The sequence below is a fragment of the Chiroxiphia lanceolata genome, chromosome 4 (genome assembly GCF_009829145.1).
Source record: "Chiroxiphia lanceolata isolate bChiLan1 chromosome 4, bChiLan1.pri, whole genome shotgun sequence".
Lineage (NCBI taxonomy): Eukaryota > Metazoa > Chordata > Aves > Passeriformes > Pipridae > Chiroxiphia > Chiroxiphia lanceolata.
Window position 1 is genome coordinate 23,600,060 of NC_045640.1, and position 18,401 is coordinate 23,618,460.

The following is an 18,401-nucleotide window of genomic DNA, read 5'->3' on the forward strand; positions in this document are numbered from 1 at the left end:
AGATTTCTCTGTCGAAAGCTGCATCCTCCCCCCAGGAAGGATTCCCACGGCCAACAGACCCATCAGGCTGGCTACGGCCCCGTGCCCACCCCTCCCCTGCCCCTCCAGCCCCTCCTCTCCACCGTACTGCCAGGTCCCTGCCTGCCTGCCCGCCCCTCCCGGGGAGGTTTCTAAACTCCGCGGCTCGCCGAAGGCCCGCCGCCCGCTGGGGCTGGGGCCGCAGCACCGCGCAGCACCGCACCGCGCCGCCGCCCGACCCCGCCGCCCTCCTAAATATTTCATCGGCGCTGCCCGACGGGATGCCCCGCCACTGACTGCTGCAAAGGGACCGCATCCCGCCGGCGGCGTGGCTCGCTGCTTCCTGCCTCTTTCATTCTTCAAACCGCAGCTTTTCATTTATTCCGATAAATAAATAACTGATTAAAAACAAAGGAAAGAAAAAAGCAGCAAGAGCATCTCTCTTTTGTGTCTGAGCAGGTGGGACTCCTGTGCAGGAGATTACGGAACACAACACAAGAAGGGCTCTGAACTCTTCCGAGCCCAAAGGATAAGCCGGCAGCAGTTTTCCTATAAAAATCCGATCGCGGGGCTGTGACACACTCGGAGGAGCGAAGGCGCCGTCAGCATCACCAGAGACGTCCCCGCTTTGGACACCTCAAACCCTCGCAGGTGGAGGGGGAACCGGAGGGACTCGCCGGCCGCACCGCGCTCCCGGCGCTCAGGCTCCCGCTGCTCCGGGGCCGCGCCCGGGGCCGGGCGGCGCTGGGGGTCCGGCTGCTGCTGCCGCCGCGGGGCCGCCGTCCCGCCGCCGCCTCCGCCGCGCCCGGCACCGCTCCGCCGCAAACTTTCTTCCCGCGCCCTCCTCGCCGCCGGCGGCCGCAGGGGAGCGGCGCGGGGGGCGGACGGCGCCTCGTCTCCCCGCTGCCCCCGCGCTCCGTCGCCGGGCGGCGACTACAGCCCCGGCCACAGCCCCAGCCCCGCCGCCGCCGCGCAGGCAGGCGGCGGCCCCGGGCAGCCGGAGGATCCGTATGGCCGCTGCCGGCCAGCCGGTAGCTGGAGCCGCTGGCGCCGCCGCGGCGGTGCGGGGGCTGCCCTAAGCCGGCGCCTCGCCCTGCAGCGCGGCGGGATGTGGCCGGCCGGGGCGGGCGGCAGGCTGCCCTGCCCGCGGGACGCGGCGCTGCGGCGGGCGGCGTTCTCCGGCAACCTCTCGGCGCTGCCGTCCCACCTGGCGCCGAGCGGCAGGAGCGTCCGCGTCTTCATCAGCGCCAACCCCGAAGGTAACCGCGGCCGCCGCGCCCGCCCCGCAGCTCCCCCTGCCGCCCGCAGCGCCCGCGCCGCTCCCCGGGCGCGGCCGCGGCTCCCGGGCACCCTCGCTCAGGGGCCGCGGCGTGGGCGAGCCCGGCTCCTGCCCCTCTCCGCAGCCAGCCCCGAGGGGCGGCGGGACGGGACGGGACGGGACGGGTCGGGGGCGGGCGGTGCGGGGCGCGGCGGCCGCGCGGGTGTGGGGCGGGCGCGCTGGGCGCGGCTGTCCCTGCCGTGTGAGGGGTGTAGGTGTTCGGGTTCGGAGGCGCTTGTGTACTCCGCTCCTGAAGTTTTATGTCCATAAATGACACGCCCGAAAGGCATCGGTGCGCGGCATGTCCTCTCATTTTTGCGCTGTCGGAACTGTAGGACACGGGGGAGGACCAGGGACATGGAAACGGGCTGCCTTCTAGCGAAGGGGAGGCTTTTCGGGGGGGATGTATTGAAGAGCTCTCCTAGGGAGTCTGATTAGAGTTTCCGATTGATTTAATAGCACAATGAAAGCAGGTCTCAGCCGGCTGAGGCTACAGCTAATGTGATCCTTTGATCCCGGCTATACTCCGCTTCCAAGGAAGCATTCACTGAAATCTGCAGTTTTAGCTGCTTAAAGTCGGGGTCGCATACCCGGTATCTGAGTTAAATTAGGCATCCTGCTACTTAAAGCCTATTTTTTAAATTACCCTTTGATTCGAGGAATTTGCATACATTCAGGAGGTGTCATTCCCACTTGTAAGATTGGAGTTGCTGAAGCATATTCCCACTTGAAGCACGGAAATAATAAATTAGGCATTCACACTTATGACGTTTCTTGTCTGTAAAAAATGAGCCCGCTGTATTCACGATTATCTTTCACGCTACCACCTACCGCCTTCCCCCCCAACGCTTCTAAATCAACAATACTGTCACCTTTTATGCAAACATCAGAGATCTGAAAATCATTCCTGAAATAACAAAGCAGTTTGACTTTTAAGTGAAAATTGTCTTGGCACCAGTACTTACAGGACTATGAGAAATAGTGCTCACAAGCAAAAAAAATGTGCATAGTGCTGCTGTGAAGAATTTCCACACCTCCAGCGCTTCTTGCTTTTGACACAAGGAAACTCTCAGCTCTGATATTCAACATCCCTGTTTGTTTAAAAAGATGATATTCTTAAGGGGGGCGTGAAGATGTTTGCAGTTTATTGTTGCCATTTAAGCAAAGAAATATATAAATAGTGATTACTGGAAAAAAAAGTTTATTTGGCTCTGAAAGAAAACTATTATGGATTTTTAGAAGATATTACATTCAAGCCCCAAACTACAATGTCTATTTGCATGACCAAGGCCTCTTGTTAATTTTCAGCATATCAGTACAGTTTATACCTGTTTTTCTTGATGCAGAGCATCCCTGAAAAGGACAGTGAGTCCCCAGACTCCCAGAGATAGACTTGAACTGTGGTGTCAGAGAAGCTTAGGGATTAATCCTACTAGCAGTCACAAGAAAACTTTATCTACCACTGAAAGTGTACAAACCTAAAACTAGTTTTCTTGAATTATTTCAGTTTAATAAGTGTATATGGGAGTACTCTGGTAATCAGTGTCTGGTCTGTTCTTTGCAAAAATACTTTAGTATGACTTGTAATATATTCTGGTTTTATTATGCAACTAGGAAGTGGTTATTTGAAAAATTTCTTGAACAGAAATCCCTAAAAACTGAACAACAAGTGGAGACAGCGAGCATGGGTAGCAGGAGCAAAATTGCTTCCATTTGCAGTCTTGTTTTCTAGAGGAAATTTTGTAGATTAATGAAACTGTATTTTCCCCTAGTAGTTAACAGTATTGTCTTGCTTAAATTGTTGATATCGGTTAATCCATCTTCATATAATGAAAATGTCTGGATCTTTAGAAACATGGAAGTTGCTTTATTATTTAGATACAAATAAGCCTGTTTTCACATTTCAGTAGATACAAGCAATCAGCCATATTTGGAATATGCATTTTGGCTAGGAGAAGTTGAAGATTTTACTTTAAACTATTGGTTTTCTTAAGATATTTTTATTGTTTCAAAGTGATAAGGAAAGTAAGTCATATTCATTTGATTGTAATAAGTTTGTAATTTACTATTCCATGTAGAAAACTGTGGATTTTAACAGCAGTCGGTTAATGACAGTTTCTCTGCTACTCAAGAGTACCTGTATAGATGCCTATACAGTTCATATGAACTATACATTAACGTATACTTCATATGAAATACAACAAGTATAAACTTCCATTTGGTCCAATTATATGGAGCTGTGATATCGGCCCTTTATAGATTCAGAGCATTCCAATGATTCCTGTCAACACTTCAAAGAGAAAATTATTTGAGTTGCACAGTTCACTATCTGAAGAAGTTGAAGAAGTTATGTGGTGGTATAAGCAATATTACAAGCTCTGGTTGAAACAGGTGCCTTAACTGGAGTTAGAAATTTGTCTTGAAAGTGAAATCTAGTGAATCAGAAAATGCAGCCAAAACTGATAATTTTAGATCCTATTGGTTCTTCTGAAAGTGGGGAAATTAGACCTTTGCTAGTTTGACTTAAAGTCTTGTTATTGCCGTGATTAGTTAAGCTCTTTAAGTTTTATTTGTGAAGATACCTTAGTAATTTAGTAGAAACAAATGAATTCACTGACAAGGGATGTGCATAAAGCCAAATCCCCCACACAGATGGTTCCACTAAAGACAGGATGATAATGCCTTTATATAGCATTTGAGTGTGTTCTGACATGTGGTGTTAGCCAGCCTTATCTCAAAGTGTAAACAGGGTTGCACCTATCACTTCACACGGTAAGGATGATCCCTTTTCCATCCATTATTTCAGTTACATACTGCACAGTTTCCTCTGTGCAGCACCTCTACATACTTCCTAAGTTCCAACACCAGGCTGCTTTTACTGGATTTTGACGGTTAATATTTTTAGCCATTTTTTAGCCTATTAAAACATTTCTATTGTACAAACAGAAACAATTGTGATGAGTTCATGAACAAGCTTTGTTTCAAGTGCCCTTTTTAATTCCTCATGGTTTCTGTGCCTCCTATACCCATTTTTCAAAACCATAAAACCGGCTACCAGTTTTGGCACGATTAACAATCTAACATATGAAGTCCTATGTACATGTAGAAATGTAAAATGAAAATCTTATTCTAACAGAAGATACTATTGATATTACCATCACTTCAATGACCTCATTGTAAAAGCGCAGCATAAGACTAACCTGTAGAGCTGGAACTTCACTAGCTTCCTCATAAATTGCTGGAGTGAAATTTCCTTGTCTTACGCTTGAATGACTGTGTTTTCTTGATTTATTATTCAGTTTTTCACCTTAGTTTATGTCCATTGGCATGCATCATCCAGAACATTGTATTAATTTGAAAAACACTTGACTCTAATAAAGTACAAATGTTTGATGCCCATTTACATATTTTCTCATGATACATAAAACAAAATTCTCACCAGCGGTTAGTTTTGCTGAAAAAAAGATTAAATAATGATTGTGGAAATGGGTCCAATCTTTTTATTTGGACCTATTGTTGTAGGTTGCTTTTCAGGAATTACATGTATTTTTATCCATGTTGATGTACATGTGAAACAAAAAAAGTTATGTGAATTTGTAGTTTAGTGCATGTAGTTTATAACATGATGGTGGATAACTCATAACAGTTGAAGAGTTATGATTGTTTTAATTACAAGGTTATTGTCATATGTGATAAGAGAAAGGTATAATCTTGCATTCTCAGTATGTTCCAAGTCTATTATATTATTTTTACCTGAAATTTTTTACCTTTAAATAAAATATATAATTGAGGAAATGGTAATGAGGGAAAATATTCAAAAGTCAGAATAATACTTAGTTAATGACAGTCCATTCTGACCAGGCCCAAAATACCATATGATGTCCCTACTTGGATACATTACATGAAGATCTTTTTATAAAGACAATTTTATATAATCTGAGTGGAATTTATTCGTTAGCTAAAGAAAACCACAGATGTTCAAGTGTATGAAATTGCAAAGGAGGTGTTGCAGTGATGTGGAGACAAATAACTCTAGGACTTTTTTTATGCTAAGTGTTAATTCTGGTTACCTAATTTTGTATCTATTTATGGTTTTGTGTGACGCACATCACAGTAGTGTTTAAAATCAAAGCAGTTCAGTAGTTTTAGAGATAAAGTATCTCAGAGTTTGGGGGAGAAACATGGTTGAAGTACCCAAGTTTGGTGTGGACCTTAATTTGAAATGCATCTTATTTCAGGAGACCCAGAAGTTAGTTACCAACAGTTTGTTAAGTTGGAAAGAAACCTACCATTTTCAACACTTCTGTCTCTGTGTGAAGGTTTCTCTTTGTCTTGTGCTGTGGAACAAATCTGCTGTTGGTGTGGTTCAGCAGAAAGCAAGATCTGACTCTCCTTAGACTGTATGACCAAGTCTCATGTAGGTTTTAACTTTTTTTGCAAGTCAAGGCAAGTAGACCTCAAGCAGAACCAGTACAAGATGTTTTTCTTCTAAGGAGGTCCTCAAGCCTTTGTTCCTGTTAGGAGAAAGTACTGTTTTGGGCTAGGGTGAAGAATGAATTGGATTGAAGTTTATTCTGTCAAGCAGATAAACTTGAAAAACTGTTGATAATCTGTATGAAAAAAACCTGCTCTTCATGTTCCCCTATTCTTCATGCGGGTCCTTTGCTTATGAAGCCTGTGGACTGGGCTAAGGATTTGCTCTAAATGTACCAAATGTTTCAAGTGGAAACACTGAGAACTTTTGCTTAATTTTCAACAAAATTGTTCATTCATGTACTCAAAAGGTAGAATGTGCATCTGGGGATGAGACTATGATCCAGACATATGGGGTGGGGTTTTTTTTAGCAAAAGAGGAAGCTATGTAGTTTATTGATGTTGTGGTTTCTTCCTGATATTTAGAAATAAGCAAAATTACCTGAAATCCAGTCACCTTCCTGCTAAGCAACACCTGGAGTTATATGCTCCAAAAATTTGGATTAGGTATTCACGCTATCTACTTTTTTAAAAAGCACTTACATTTTTTAACCACATGACCATTGTTTTTTAATATTTAAAATGTTAAGATTGTAATTTTCTATAATTTTATGTGTCTACAGTGCCTATACAAACATATGCACACATATACACAAATTATATAAAATTATAAACTGTAAAATTGTATAAATGAATGTGTGAAACTCAAGCCACACTGTCAGAGACTATATTCAAACTTGCTGTTAGTTCTCAGTTCTCTTGTGCGGACTGAGTATTTATGTTCAAAGGGCAGCACTCAAGGTTGTACTTCTGGCGTTACTGAAGAACAGCCTAGGTTTTGTTGAATGCTATTGTAAAAGCAAAAGCTTTACAGAGGAATTTAGATTTTATCCACAGGTAGACTTGTAAACATTCAGGGTTGTATGCACCTGCAGCTTAGTTTCTATGACTGCTTTTTCTTAGAATTGAAGAAATAGTATTAAAACAAAGCAGAACCTACAATTCGGGGCTTTTTTTCTTTCTAACTTGGCAAATACTGTTTTTCTTCAGATGTATTTGCATGTGCTAGACTGGCTCCATATATTGTAGTGTATGTATATATACAAACATATATATGTATATGCATGCATCCTTTTTTTAAAAAACTAGAAATACCTAGCAGTCAAGATGTACAGAGGACACTGGAGAGTGCCTCATTCTTGGGGGAAGTGGCTTTCTTTGAGCGACAAAGAGGAGCTTCTTGCCCCTATACAGTTGACACAGTTTCTAGATACAGTGAGGGACAGTGAAACAAGTGTGTAAATTCCATGTGATATTAATTTCTCAAATAATATATTAGATGATGGACAGCAGCAGTATTGAATCAGGTCCTTATTGTGAATCGTTCCCTCAGCAAGGTATGAGACCTTTGAAATGAGAGGCAGCACCATGCAGGCAGCATTCTGGTGCCGTCCCCTATCAACAGAGGGGAGCTTCTTTCCTGCCTGATCAAGGGCAGCAGGATGACCTCTCAGCTGAGCAACACTCTGCTGTGCAGAAAATTAAAGAGGATTTGCAACACTGTTTCAAGGAGGCCACGTGTATTCAGTGGCGGGATTTGTGTAATCACTAAGAGCATTGCAGTACAAAGGGTACCTGACTTGGCGTCTTATCTCTGAGCATATGCAGCGAAATAATTCCTCTTAAGAAACTTACCTACATGACTATGTGGGCCTGTATCCACAGAGTTGTGAACACACAAGGGAAAATCTCACATTATACTTCAAATTTTGTTTGGAGAATTTTAAAATATATATCACATAAAGAAAACTTCAGATCAAGAAGTTACTAAACTTCTAATCCAAAATATGAGGGCAGTGCCTACGTGGCAATTCTTTTCATCTGAAACAGTTGAAATTTCTTTGAATTTTCATCTGCTGAAAGAGTATTTTGTGATGACATATTCTTTCAGGCTGCAGAAATAATACATTAGTAATATTTAGCTACCAGTAATTTAAGGCTTTAATATATTGAAGGTGGTAGCTATAAATATAATATCATAGATAGTCACGTGTATGGAATACAGAGTAATCTGGCAGTTTTTAATATAGGCAGTGCTGTTCAAAGCAACTGCTTTATCCCCTTACTGGAATTTTAATTAAGGAAGGATAATAATAGACAGAATTAGAGAACCCAATTTAATAATGGTTGTGTCAATGCTACTCTAAAATAACTCCACTGGCCTGACACTACTCCTGTTAATATAAGGGTTGTATCAGAGAGGAAGGTTTTTACTTACAAAATCTTTAGTCAAAAGGGGAGTAGGGCTCAATCACAGGTAGCTGAAAACAAGTGGTGTAGTAAGGTAAAGAGTAGGAAGGCCCGAGTCAGTGCAGAGTGTCATGTGCATGCTGCTGTGCTGGGCAAGGAACATATGCAACTCTGGTCTCATGACCACCATAATTAAATGCCTGCTCTATCACTAAACGGGTCTTAAACTCCCTCTATAAGCAGCTGCTATTGCCCGCTGTTAGAGACAGGACACTTGTGCCTGAGCAGCTACAGTCACTCTTGTACAAAATCTGAATGTAAAGAAAATAGTTTCAGAGTTTAAGATCTTGTATTAAGATTACTTTTAAATGATTGAAAGCCATTGAATAACCATGTAATGGTTATACGATGAGAGGAGTTATCCATACTTACAGAGTTATGCACATCAGCTATTACAAGATAAATGAGAAGCAAATGCAATAAGATCAGACTTAGTGAGTTAGACCAAAGGAGCCCATACTCCTCCTTTACCCTAGCAATTTCAGATGTATGATGAAAGAATAATAAATCACAACAAAATGATGAAGATTATCTCTTTGTGCTTAATAAACCTGTGAAGTCCTTTGCTTCCATGAATTTGTCTAGTTGCTTTACTAGTTAGTCAATATTCTTGGTACTTGTAGCAACCTTTCCAAATCTTGAGGTAGATTATTGCCCAGTGAAAAGCCTGATCCTGTGAACTTCAGTGGGAATTCTTTGTGAACAAGACTATGTGTATTTAGCCAAAGAAGAGATCTCAAAAACCAAAAGTGTAAATATCTATGGAGAAAGGGTACCTAAAAGCAGATCTCCCTGAAAGAATAACTTTATCCAAAACCATCATTGTGATGATCCATTTTTGTCTATCTGTATATAGAAAGCTTAACTGTGAAGATCTAGGTACCTGAATGTCCTTTTTTCTATGGGATTATTAAAATGAAGCCATAATGAGAAATAAATAAGGAAATGACAGTGTTTAATATAAGGAGCCTAAAGTATGGAGTCTAATCTAGAGGAATCCAGCGTGGCATGCAGGACTCTAATCTAAGGGTTATTTGATTATCGAGAATTGTCCACACCTAACTATGCCAGCATGACACATCTAGAGGATCTTGCCTTACTGTCATAATTAAACATAACATTAATCACATATGACCACTTTATAAGTGATTTTCTTGAAATGAAGGACCTAATATTTTTAAGTTTTGTACATACTGTTGTTTAATAAAGGCCCTACAAACTCTAGAAAAGAAGATCAGAGGGAAAGTGTTTTGTTAAATAGTCCTGGTGGCTAGATTCAGAGCTTGTGCTGTTCTGACAAGACAAAGTAATATGTTCAGAAGAAAATTCTTATTTTTCTCCTTCATTTTTCTTCCCAAAATATTTCTGATCACTCAAATAGTAGTGAGCAGTAAGTGTTGATCTTTTTAGGAGTGGTTACTAGAAAATACTATTAAAATTATAGAATCATATTATTGTTAGATAATGGTCTTGATTTACCTATATATGTATTGTATTACATTTAAAAGTGATGAAGAATTATGCAATGCTCTTGAAGCAAGTTATTGAAGCATTTCTGTTTATGTGATCCCTAATTAGGTGCATCAAGACACTAGCAATTTTGGATGATGATTTACTTTGAAATGCAAGCCATTTACAACATGGAATAATGAATTAATCAATCTGTGGTTAGCAGAATGAGTGCTGGTGAGTTATATGATGTGCCATTTAAAGCAGGTATGTGTGGCTATAACAGAGGTCCAAGGGACCTTAGACCGCTATTTAATTAGTCATTTATTGTTGTGCAAATCACAGACCAGGAGGCTGTAAGGGATCTCTTGAGGCCTTCGTATCTGTCCACCTGCCTGAAGCAGGAGCAAACATATGTGTGCCATTCCTGACAGATTATTTAGCTCTTCATGACCCATCTCCAAACCAGTCAAGAAAATACCCAGGAAAGCAGACTGTACAGCGTAGTGCTGTGGTGTGTCTTCCATAGCCCTACAGCAGTGCTTACAGCAGCATACATAGACATACAATAAGCTCATTAGTCAATACAAAGGACCAAAAATAAAAAATTTCCTAAAAATTTCCTTGCTTAGAATGAGTTTCAGTAACTTTCAGTAACTGTGTATGTAATTATTCATAAATTTCTCAAATCCAGTTTCTACCTCCTCATCCTTTTACCATGTCAAGAACTCCATCTGTGCATTCATGCAAAAGGTAGATTATATAAAGCAATAAATGCCCATAAAGATTATTTTACCATGGATGTATGTCCTGCCAGTGGTCTGCTGGTTTCAGGTGAAGCTTTTCTGGAAATGAGGCATTTATGAAATGTTTAATGTTACAGCTCATGTTACATCTTCTTCTTTGGTGGTTTATTTATGAGTGGAAGGAGGAGACTCATTTACAGGATTTCTCATATTTACCTGGTGATTTGTCAGTAAGATTTGTTTAATGTCAGTCACTGAATTTAAAATACTTTTCAAAAGACACAGGTCATTGTTTATTCCTTCCTTTTTTTAGAAAACAGAGATAAAAATGCAAATTATCTCCTTACACTCCACCTGTTTTAATTAAAAATGTTCTATTTTACACTTTCTATAATCAACCATGTATAATACTATATAATTCTATTAAGCAATTCCATTGCTGGTATATTGTTCCAATGTTAATACCACAGTCAACTCCTCATAGTCATTCTGTAAATTCAGAGTAATTTCAAATAAAATAGATTAGATCCCAGTTATGGATTCAGTTGTGTTTAACCACATATAGGTGTGGAAGGAAAAAGATGACTTTTTATCTATGTGGCCAAGGGACAAATAACTTTGCAGGCACTTGTAAAGACTGATAGTGTCTGGCAATGCAAGAAATGGAAATAAAGTCCACACTTTCAGTCAGCTTCTACACTTCTGTTGAGAATATAGCACCATAAAAGGTCTTTATCCTCCTTTAAAGGTGTTGTCATTGGTATTATTATCATGAAAATAAGAGCAAACAGTTGGGGAAGATGGCCAAAGTAATTTGAAAGCACTAATCTGGGAGGCAGCCTGTAGTTCAGTCACCAATTGATTAAATTGGTATGCCAGTTCTGGAAGATCTTTAAATATTATTTTCTGTATCACACTTGTGAAAGATATTTGTGAGAAATTAAACTTACTTGTTTCAACTACATCTGCGTCTCAAATGAAGCAAGAGACTAGAACATGTGTTGTTCTTTTTCCATTGCTAACTCCCCAAGGTTGTTAAACTGCAAATTACTGTTACCTTTACATATAATCAACAAAATGTGATTAGCAAGCAGAAGAAATAAATAAAACCTGGAGCAAGAAAACACTACCTAGTAATATCAAGGCATCAGAAAAATATTTGACTGATAAAAACAGATACATTTTAGAATTTATAAAAAATGGCCTTTTCAACTGGATTATATAATCGTCACTAAAAATAATGCTTAGATGAATCATTAGAATTGGGAAGGGTAAGGGAGAACAGAGATATGATAAATCTCTGTTCCTTTACATGTCAATCACTGTTTGCCTCTCAGATATTACATAAACCATCAAAACAAGCCAGTTTTGTGAATTATTTGGCCACATTCAGTGAGTTTTAGCACAGACCCTACCTGGAATTCTCAGTTTTATAAACTGTTGTACCACAGGGCCTGTAAGTGGGTGGTAATAGCTAGGCAGAAATTGTCTGTCAGTATGTGAAGTAGGCCTGTAAAGAAATCAGTTGAGATTCTCTTCTTTAGGCAAGATGTAGTTCAGTTTCTGGCATCCCTCCCTCATGTAGCCTCATTGTTCTGGGCTTAATGCCCTCTTGCAGCTGCTCTCCTTTGCTAGGGTTGTCATTTAATGTCTCCATCTTTGATAACAGTTTCTGCAGCAGCCAAGAGCTACTCTGACTGTGCAGTGATGTTATTTAATAGTACTCTCCATTTAACCTCAAGAAAAAATAATCTGTTTCAATGAAAACTCCTACTGTATTGATGCAAACTTCATACACTGATAGCAAGCAGCACGTCTCACTTCTGTGGGCATCTCTGTACACCCAAAAGTGTCAAGTTCAAGGCTTTTTTCATCTTCTGGCATAAAAGTCTTCAAATCTTTCACTTGAAGCCCAAAGGCTGCATTTATCAGTCATGCTTTTCCAGCTGGCCCAGCTGACCAGCAGTTTTGAAGTGACCCAAACTGTGGCTATATTCCACCAAGCTGAAGGAGGAATACCACCTGAATTAGAACTTTGTGACTTGTGAACTTAAGTAGAACATCTAGAGAAGGGAAGGGCAACTTTACTGGGGAGCCAACAGTGCTTGCAGAGCTCTTCCATAGTTTTGCGGCACTGCCAGATGCGAAGTCACATGGGAGTGTTTATTGGAATTTCTTCAGAATGAGTTGTATTTAATAGGCCTCCACTGGACTGTATTGTGAAATACGTGTGTGCTTTTATGAGACTGGTTTTCTCGTGTTTTTTTGTGGCTCACCTCTGCTTTATGCCTTCTCAAAGCCTACAACATACTACTTCATTCACTTCCAGCACTTGAATCTGCAGCTTGTTAGGAGACCACATGTCTGTGACATCCCTTTGCTTTATTGATTGCCACAGCCTTGTTACCTCAAGTGCTTTAGTAACATATCCTGGTTGTTTGCTCTAGAGATGTCAGGAGGAGAGTAGTAAAACTACTGCATCACACAAAACTGAAGTGTTAAAAGTATCTTCCATTGTTGTACAGCCTTTTTTCTGCTTTCTAGGAAATTCCATAATTTTTTGAAGTGTGAGTTGACACCTCTTAATAAATTAGTAGGATTTTTGCACATAACTTTGTTACTGCACTGGCCCTTTTTCTGTCTTCTGTTATTCATTTTTACACAGCTCATTCAGAATTCCTCCTTCAGATTTCACAAGAAGTTTTTCTTTCATGTTAAGTTTGATCATAGTTGCAAATTCTTGTCCTTGCAGGCCTTGTTGTTTTCCAGTGCTTAGTTGTAATAAGCTTTGGTGTTCTGCAGAGATAATTTTGCAGACTTAAATTTGGTGTTTCTAGATGTGCTTTGTCTTCGGTTCCTCCTGTCACATCATTTAATTGTATGACAGCAATTGTTTGCAAATTGTCATGTTTCCAAGAGCTTTTCCTAGCTTGCTATATTAACTGAAAGAATTAGACTTTGTTGCATTCTTCCACTTGTGCAGTTTGCAGAGTGGAAAATTCTCTCCCTTTAGAGATTCTGCCTTCAGCCCATGGTGCCACTAAAGCTCCTGCTGTTGCTTGCCATTTGCATGCAGATGCATTTCCATTTGCAGTGTTTGCCACAAACTACAGTCAAGGGACACAAGGATGCCTAGGTACCCTAGCTGCAGTCTAGGGACCATTTGCAGGATTGGGAAAGGATTCCAGGTCAACCTAAATCTTCTTCTTTTATTTTAGAACACCTGCCTGTAAGGGTGCTGTGTTCCCAAAAGCTAGCTAATTAGGACGCATTATGAGATAAAACTCTGCTTCAGTCTTCACCTACACCATAACCACTAGATTTAATGTGTCCATACTGTTTATTTACTGATTGATTTATTTATGGATTGAAGGATTTCACCTAAACTCTGTGGAAGTCAGTAAGGATCAAAAGGTAGGGGTTTCAATATGTGCCACGAATATAGAACTTGATTTAAAATCTGCTGAGATTAGCAGATCTTTCCATTAACTTCACAGACTTTTGGATCAGACTCCAAAATTTTTTCGCGTAAGCATACTGCATACATAATAGAACTCTCAGAAACCAACATTTGCTTTAAATTGAGAAGACAATCATGTGAATAATGAAAATTTAAAGCTTGATATTTGAATACAGGAACCACTTTTCCCTTCTGTCATATTATTTCAGTAGTGATGTTTCCCCCAAATTCTGTATTTTAACATGGGTCTTGACCCCTCTGATTTTACTAGTCAACTCTTTTTTTTTTAAATTGTTTGGGTGTTACTGTTAAGCCAATAGGTGGCACCGGTTAATCGTATTAATAGTCAAGATGCAGGGTATTTTATAAGATGATGTGAAATCTGGCTGTTATAATTGTAAAAACATTACAATTTTAAAAGAAAATACGTATTATATATGTTTGTGTGTGTGTATTGTATATGCCTTGTTTTAAATTTGTCATCTTACTGAACTGACAATAGGGAACATTTCAGAGAAATAGGTTTTAAAATTATGCCTCATTTTAAATCAGATATTGTTTGATTTGGGGCTAAAAAAGAAGAGGTAATTGATGCAACTAGAAGTTTTAGCCTTAAAATTACACCCTAAATTTTGAATCCTGCATCAGATAGTTATGTCTTTTGTTTTGAAAAAGTATTTGTTAAATGTTCTGGTGTAGACCACAAATTTGTAGTCACATCCTGTCGTTTCTTCCCAACTGAGAGACACATCTCAGAATTCCTTACTATTTTAATATTATTTTTCATTATTTTGTCTGACTTTCATGGTAAGCAACCATTCATCTGGGCTGAAATGCTCAGTCCACTGTTGTATTTATGTTTTTTTAAGAAATGAGACACGTAGACTTTCTGCACATCTTGTAAGAGAGCTCCCACCATGAGGCGGAGTGGGGGGACACAGATGTGTGCATCACAGTAATGTTGCGGTGTTTTGCTAATCAGAATTTATTTGGAGGGTTACAGTCAGTTATGTTGTTTAGCTTAATTAATGAGTGGTCTTCAATCTGTCCAGTTTCTCATTTACCTTCTAGAGAGCCAGTAGTGACGTGAAAGTTAGCAGTGTTGTTTGGGGAGGGGACACTGGGAGAAGTGATCCTGAGATCAACCTGTTCCCATTCCCAGTCTACCTCATCTTGGGAAGCTTTGGGTGTTTACTCTAATGCTCTCTATTCACTGAAACTCCAAGGGAAAAAAAGCCAACAGTGTCTATGGAGTTCATTTTCTGGGAAGGCAAGGGTATTTGGGAGCTCAAGTCTTTTTTCCCTTTCTTACCTGCTACATGATTCAAACTCATTGCAAAGCACTCTGCGATTCTCAGATGAAAGGCACTATAGAAATGCAGATTACTTATTATTATGGTATTATTTTCAGAGTCAAGGTTTCCATAATATTTAGGGACATTTTTTACCTACTAGTAATCAAAGTTTTTGGTAGCACAGGTAATACGCAATGCTCTTGTGCATTATTAGTAAAAAAGGCAGCTTAAAAGGAATAATTCAGTTGAAAATCATATCTTGAGTCAAGAACATACTAGCATTAAGAGGCTTGGCAGTCACTTCCTTAATTGGTACTGCTGCTAAGTAGTTTTTAACCTTAGATAATTAAAGTGTAGAAATTCTCACTGCACTTAATAGACAATTGTTACAAAATATCCACATTTTTTAATATTGCAATGCATTTTAAAAAATCCTATGGCAAGAATCTATCCTACCCTTCCATCAAATCTAAGCATTTACAATATTTAGAGAAAGCAAATAGCTAGGTATCTTAGTGGACATGCATTCAGGACTAGATCAGAACTTCTCTGCTCATCCAGGGCTTCCATAGTTGCAGAAGAGACTCCAGCATTATCACAGAATATGCTGAGTTGGAAGGGACCCACAAGGATCATCGAGTCCAACCCTTAGCCCTGCACAGGACCATCCCCAAGAGTCACACCATGTGCCTGAGAGTATCATCCAGACGCTTCTTGAATTCTGTCAGTCTTGCTGTGACCACTTCCCTGGGGAGCCTCTTCCAGTGTCCAATCACCCTCTGGGTGAAGAACTTTTTTCCAATATCTGACCTAAACCTCCTCTGACACAACTTCTGCCATTCCCTTGCGTCCTGTCATTGGTCACCACACAGAAGAGATCAGTGCCTGCCCCTCTTCTTCCCCTCACAAGGAAATTGTAACTACAATGAGGTCTCCTCCTCTTCTCCAGGCTGAACAGACCAAGCAATCTCAGCTGCTCCTCATACGGCTTCCCCTCAAAGCCCTTCACCATCTTCATTGCCCTCCTTTGGACATTCTCTAATAGCTGAATACCTTTCTCATATTGTGGTGCCTAAAACTGCACACAATATTCAAGGTGAAGCTGTACAAGTGCAGAGCAGAGCAGGACAATCCCCTCCCCCGCCCAGCTGGCGATGCTTTGCCTGATGCCCCCCAGGACACAGTTGGCCCTCCTGGCTGCCAGGGCACTGTTGACTCATATTCAACTTGCCATTGACCAGGACCCTTGGGTCCCTTTCTAAGGTACTGCTTTCCAGCATCTTATTCCTCAGTCTGTACAAACATCTCGGATGGTCCCATCCCAGGTGCAGTATCCAGCACTTCCCCTTGTTGAACTTCATATGGTTGGTGATTGCCCAGTCCTCTCATTTGTTGAGGTCTCTCTGCAGGGCCTCCCTACCTTTGAGGGAGTCAACAGCTCCTCCCAGTTTTGCATCATCTGCAAACTTGCTTAGTATCCCTTCCAGTCCTGCATCCAAAGTCATTTATGAAGATATGGAAGAGTGCAGGGCCTGAGATGGAGCCCTGTGGAACCCCACAAATGACAGGTCACCACTATTACCCTCTGTGCTCAACCTATGTTAATAAACATACTGGTGTGAATTTTTGCAGGACACTATGCTAACAGAGAATTTGGCTGAAAGAAGTGATGAGAAGACCCCCAGCAAGTGTCTGTCCTGACCCACTACTGCAAATCACGAGAACACCAACAGTGGAGGGGGTGATACAGAAATTGTTTTTGCTGTGAATACAAGGAGCTACTCTTTCTTGGGTGACAAACTTGGGAGATGAAACCTGTAGGCAGCTCTGTGACCCCATATGACATTCATTTCTACAGTGCCTTGAACAGCTGCAAGGGCAGCTTTTTTTTTTATTTCTTCTTCTTTTTCTGCCTCGGTTCTTTCAGGTTCAACTGCCTGCCTCAACTTGTTATGTCAGTCAACAATTTTTCTGCTGGATAATGCAGTGTTCCTCTGTCAGTCAAACAGTGGCAGGGCAAACACCCTCCCTGCTTAGGATTTTCCTCTGCTTGAGGGCCTTAGCTTGTGTCATGCATGGGTAAGGTTACTCAGGTTACATTTCCGTGAACAGACTGTCAATTTGAATGTGCTGCTCCCTTGAAAGTGATCAAGTGGGGCTCATAGTCCCCACATGGGCACCCCCTGCACAAGACAGGATAGGTGAATGAGGCTGTTTAGCTGCATCAAGCCTCCTGTTTAACTGCATCAAGCCTAGATTGAGTAAGAGTTGTGTGACTGCAGCCCATGTAAGTGAAAACAGCCATCCCAACCACTGTGGCTGAACTCAGACTGGCACAACTACCAGCAAGAAGATAAAATATTTGGTCTTAGGATAGAATAACTGGTGCTTGAAAATGAGCAATTCCCATCAGGCACGTGATAACTCAGTTCATTTGCATATTCATTTTGAAATTTTCTTCAGCAAGGCTATGTTCTATGACTTATTTTATCCCAGAGATTAATGTTTGAAAACCCTTTGTAAATACATATCATCTGTTTACTAACACAAGAATGTAAAATGTACTTTCTCTGTTAAAATGAGTGACTTTAATAGGAGAAGGGTTTGAAGGTCAAACTTTGACATGGAAATAGTTCATACTGAGAAGCAGCGCCATGGCGTACTCTGATGGAAACTGGCATTGATTGGACTGAGCTACAAGCCTTCAGAAATCACACTGCACACAAACAGACAGCAGAAAGGATGTAGATGCATATGTGACTAATTCAGTTCATCCTCAGCATTACACTGGGGAGTATCAGGAGAAGGAGGCCTGCACTGACATTCTCAGTCAGCTTAAAGTGTAGAGACAGGCAGGACAATGTGGTTGTGGAATGGCTTAGGAGGCAACAAGAGTTAACTCTTGTATGGAAGATGTGTGTTCAGCAAGTCACTGTCTTGCGTAGGACTGTTGGGTTTTGGTTTCATTTAAATACTGGAAAGAAGTTTAAAGTTGGTGGGTTTTTTAAGTTTTGTCTTATGTTTTTGCAGATGTAATTTCATTCCCATAGTTTATTGTGGACTATCATTTGTATTTCTGAGTTTCACAATTAACATTAGGAGGTGTAGAAAGCTCATCTCACAGCTACTGTCTCTTTTTGGCTGCTAGAAGAATGTAATTTAGTTAATCCATTCATCTGCAGCAGCAGCCTGGAAGGTGGAATTTGCCTGTGTGACATTTTTGTTGTTAGGAACTGCCAGCTTCACAGATTTGCTGTCACTTTAAATCAAGTTAGATTATATCTAATTAAAGCAGCTTATCTGCCATCCATACTAATTACCATAGTTCATCT

The 18,401-nt window shown here is 40.8% G+C and overlaps 1 protein-coding gene across 1 annotated transcript in view; it reads left to right on the forward strand.

The window, feature by feature from the left end:
* Positions 1 to 973: 973 nt before the first annotated feature.
* NWD2 (NACHT and WD repeat domain containing 2) overlaps positions 974 to 18,401 on the forward strand; it is a 52,827-nt gene continuing 35,399 nt past the window's right edge. Inside the window, exon 1 of the mRNA XM_032687102.1 lies at positions 974 to 1,277. Coding sequence (XP_032542993.1) covers positions 1,127 to 1,277 — 151 coding nt within the window. The 5' untranslated portion in view covers positions 974 to 1,126. The remainder of the gene's footprint in view (positions 1,278 to 18,401) is intronic.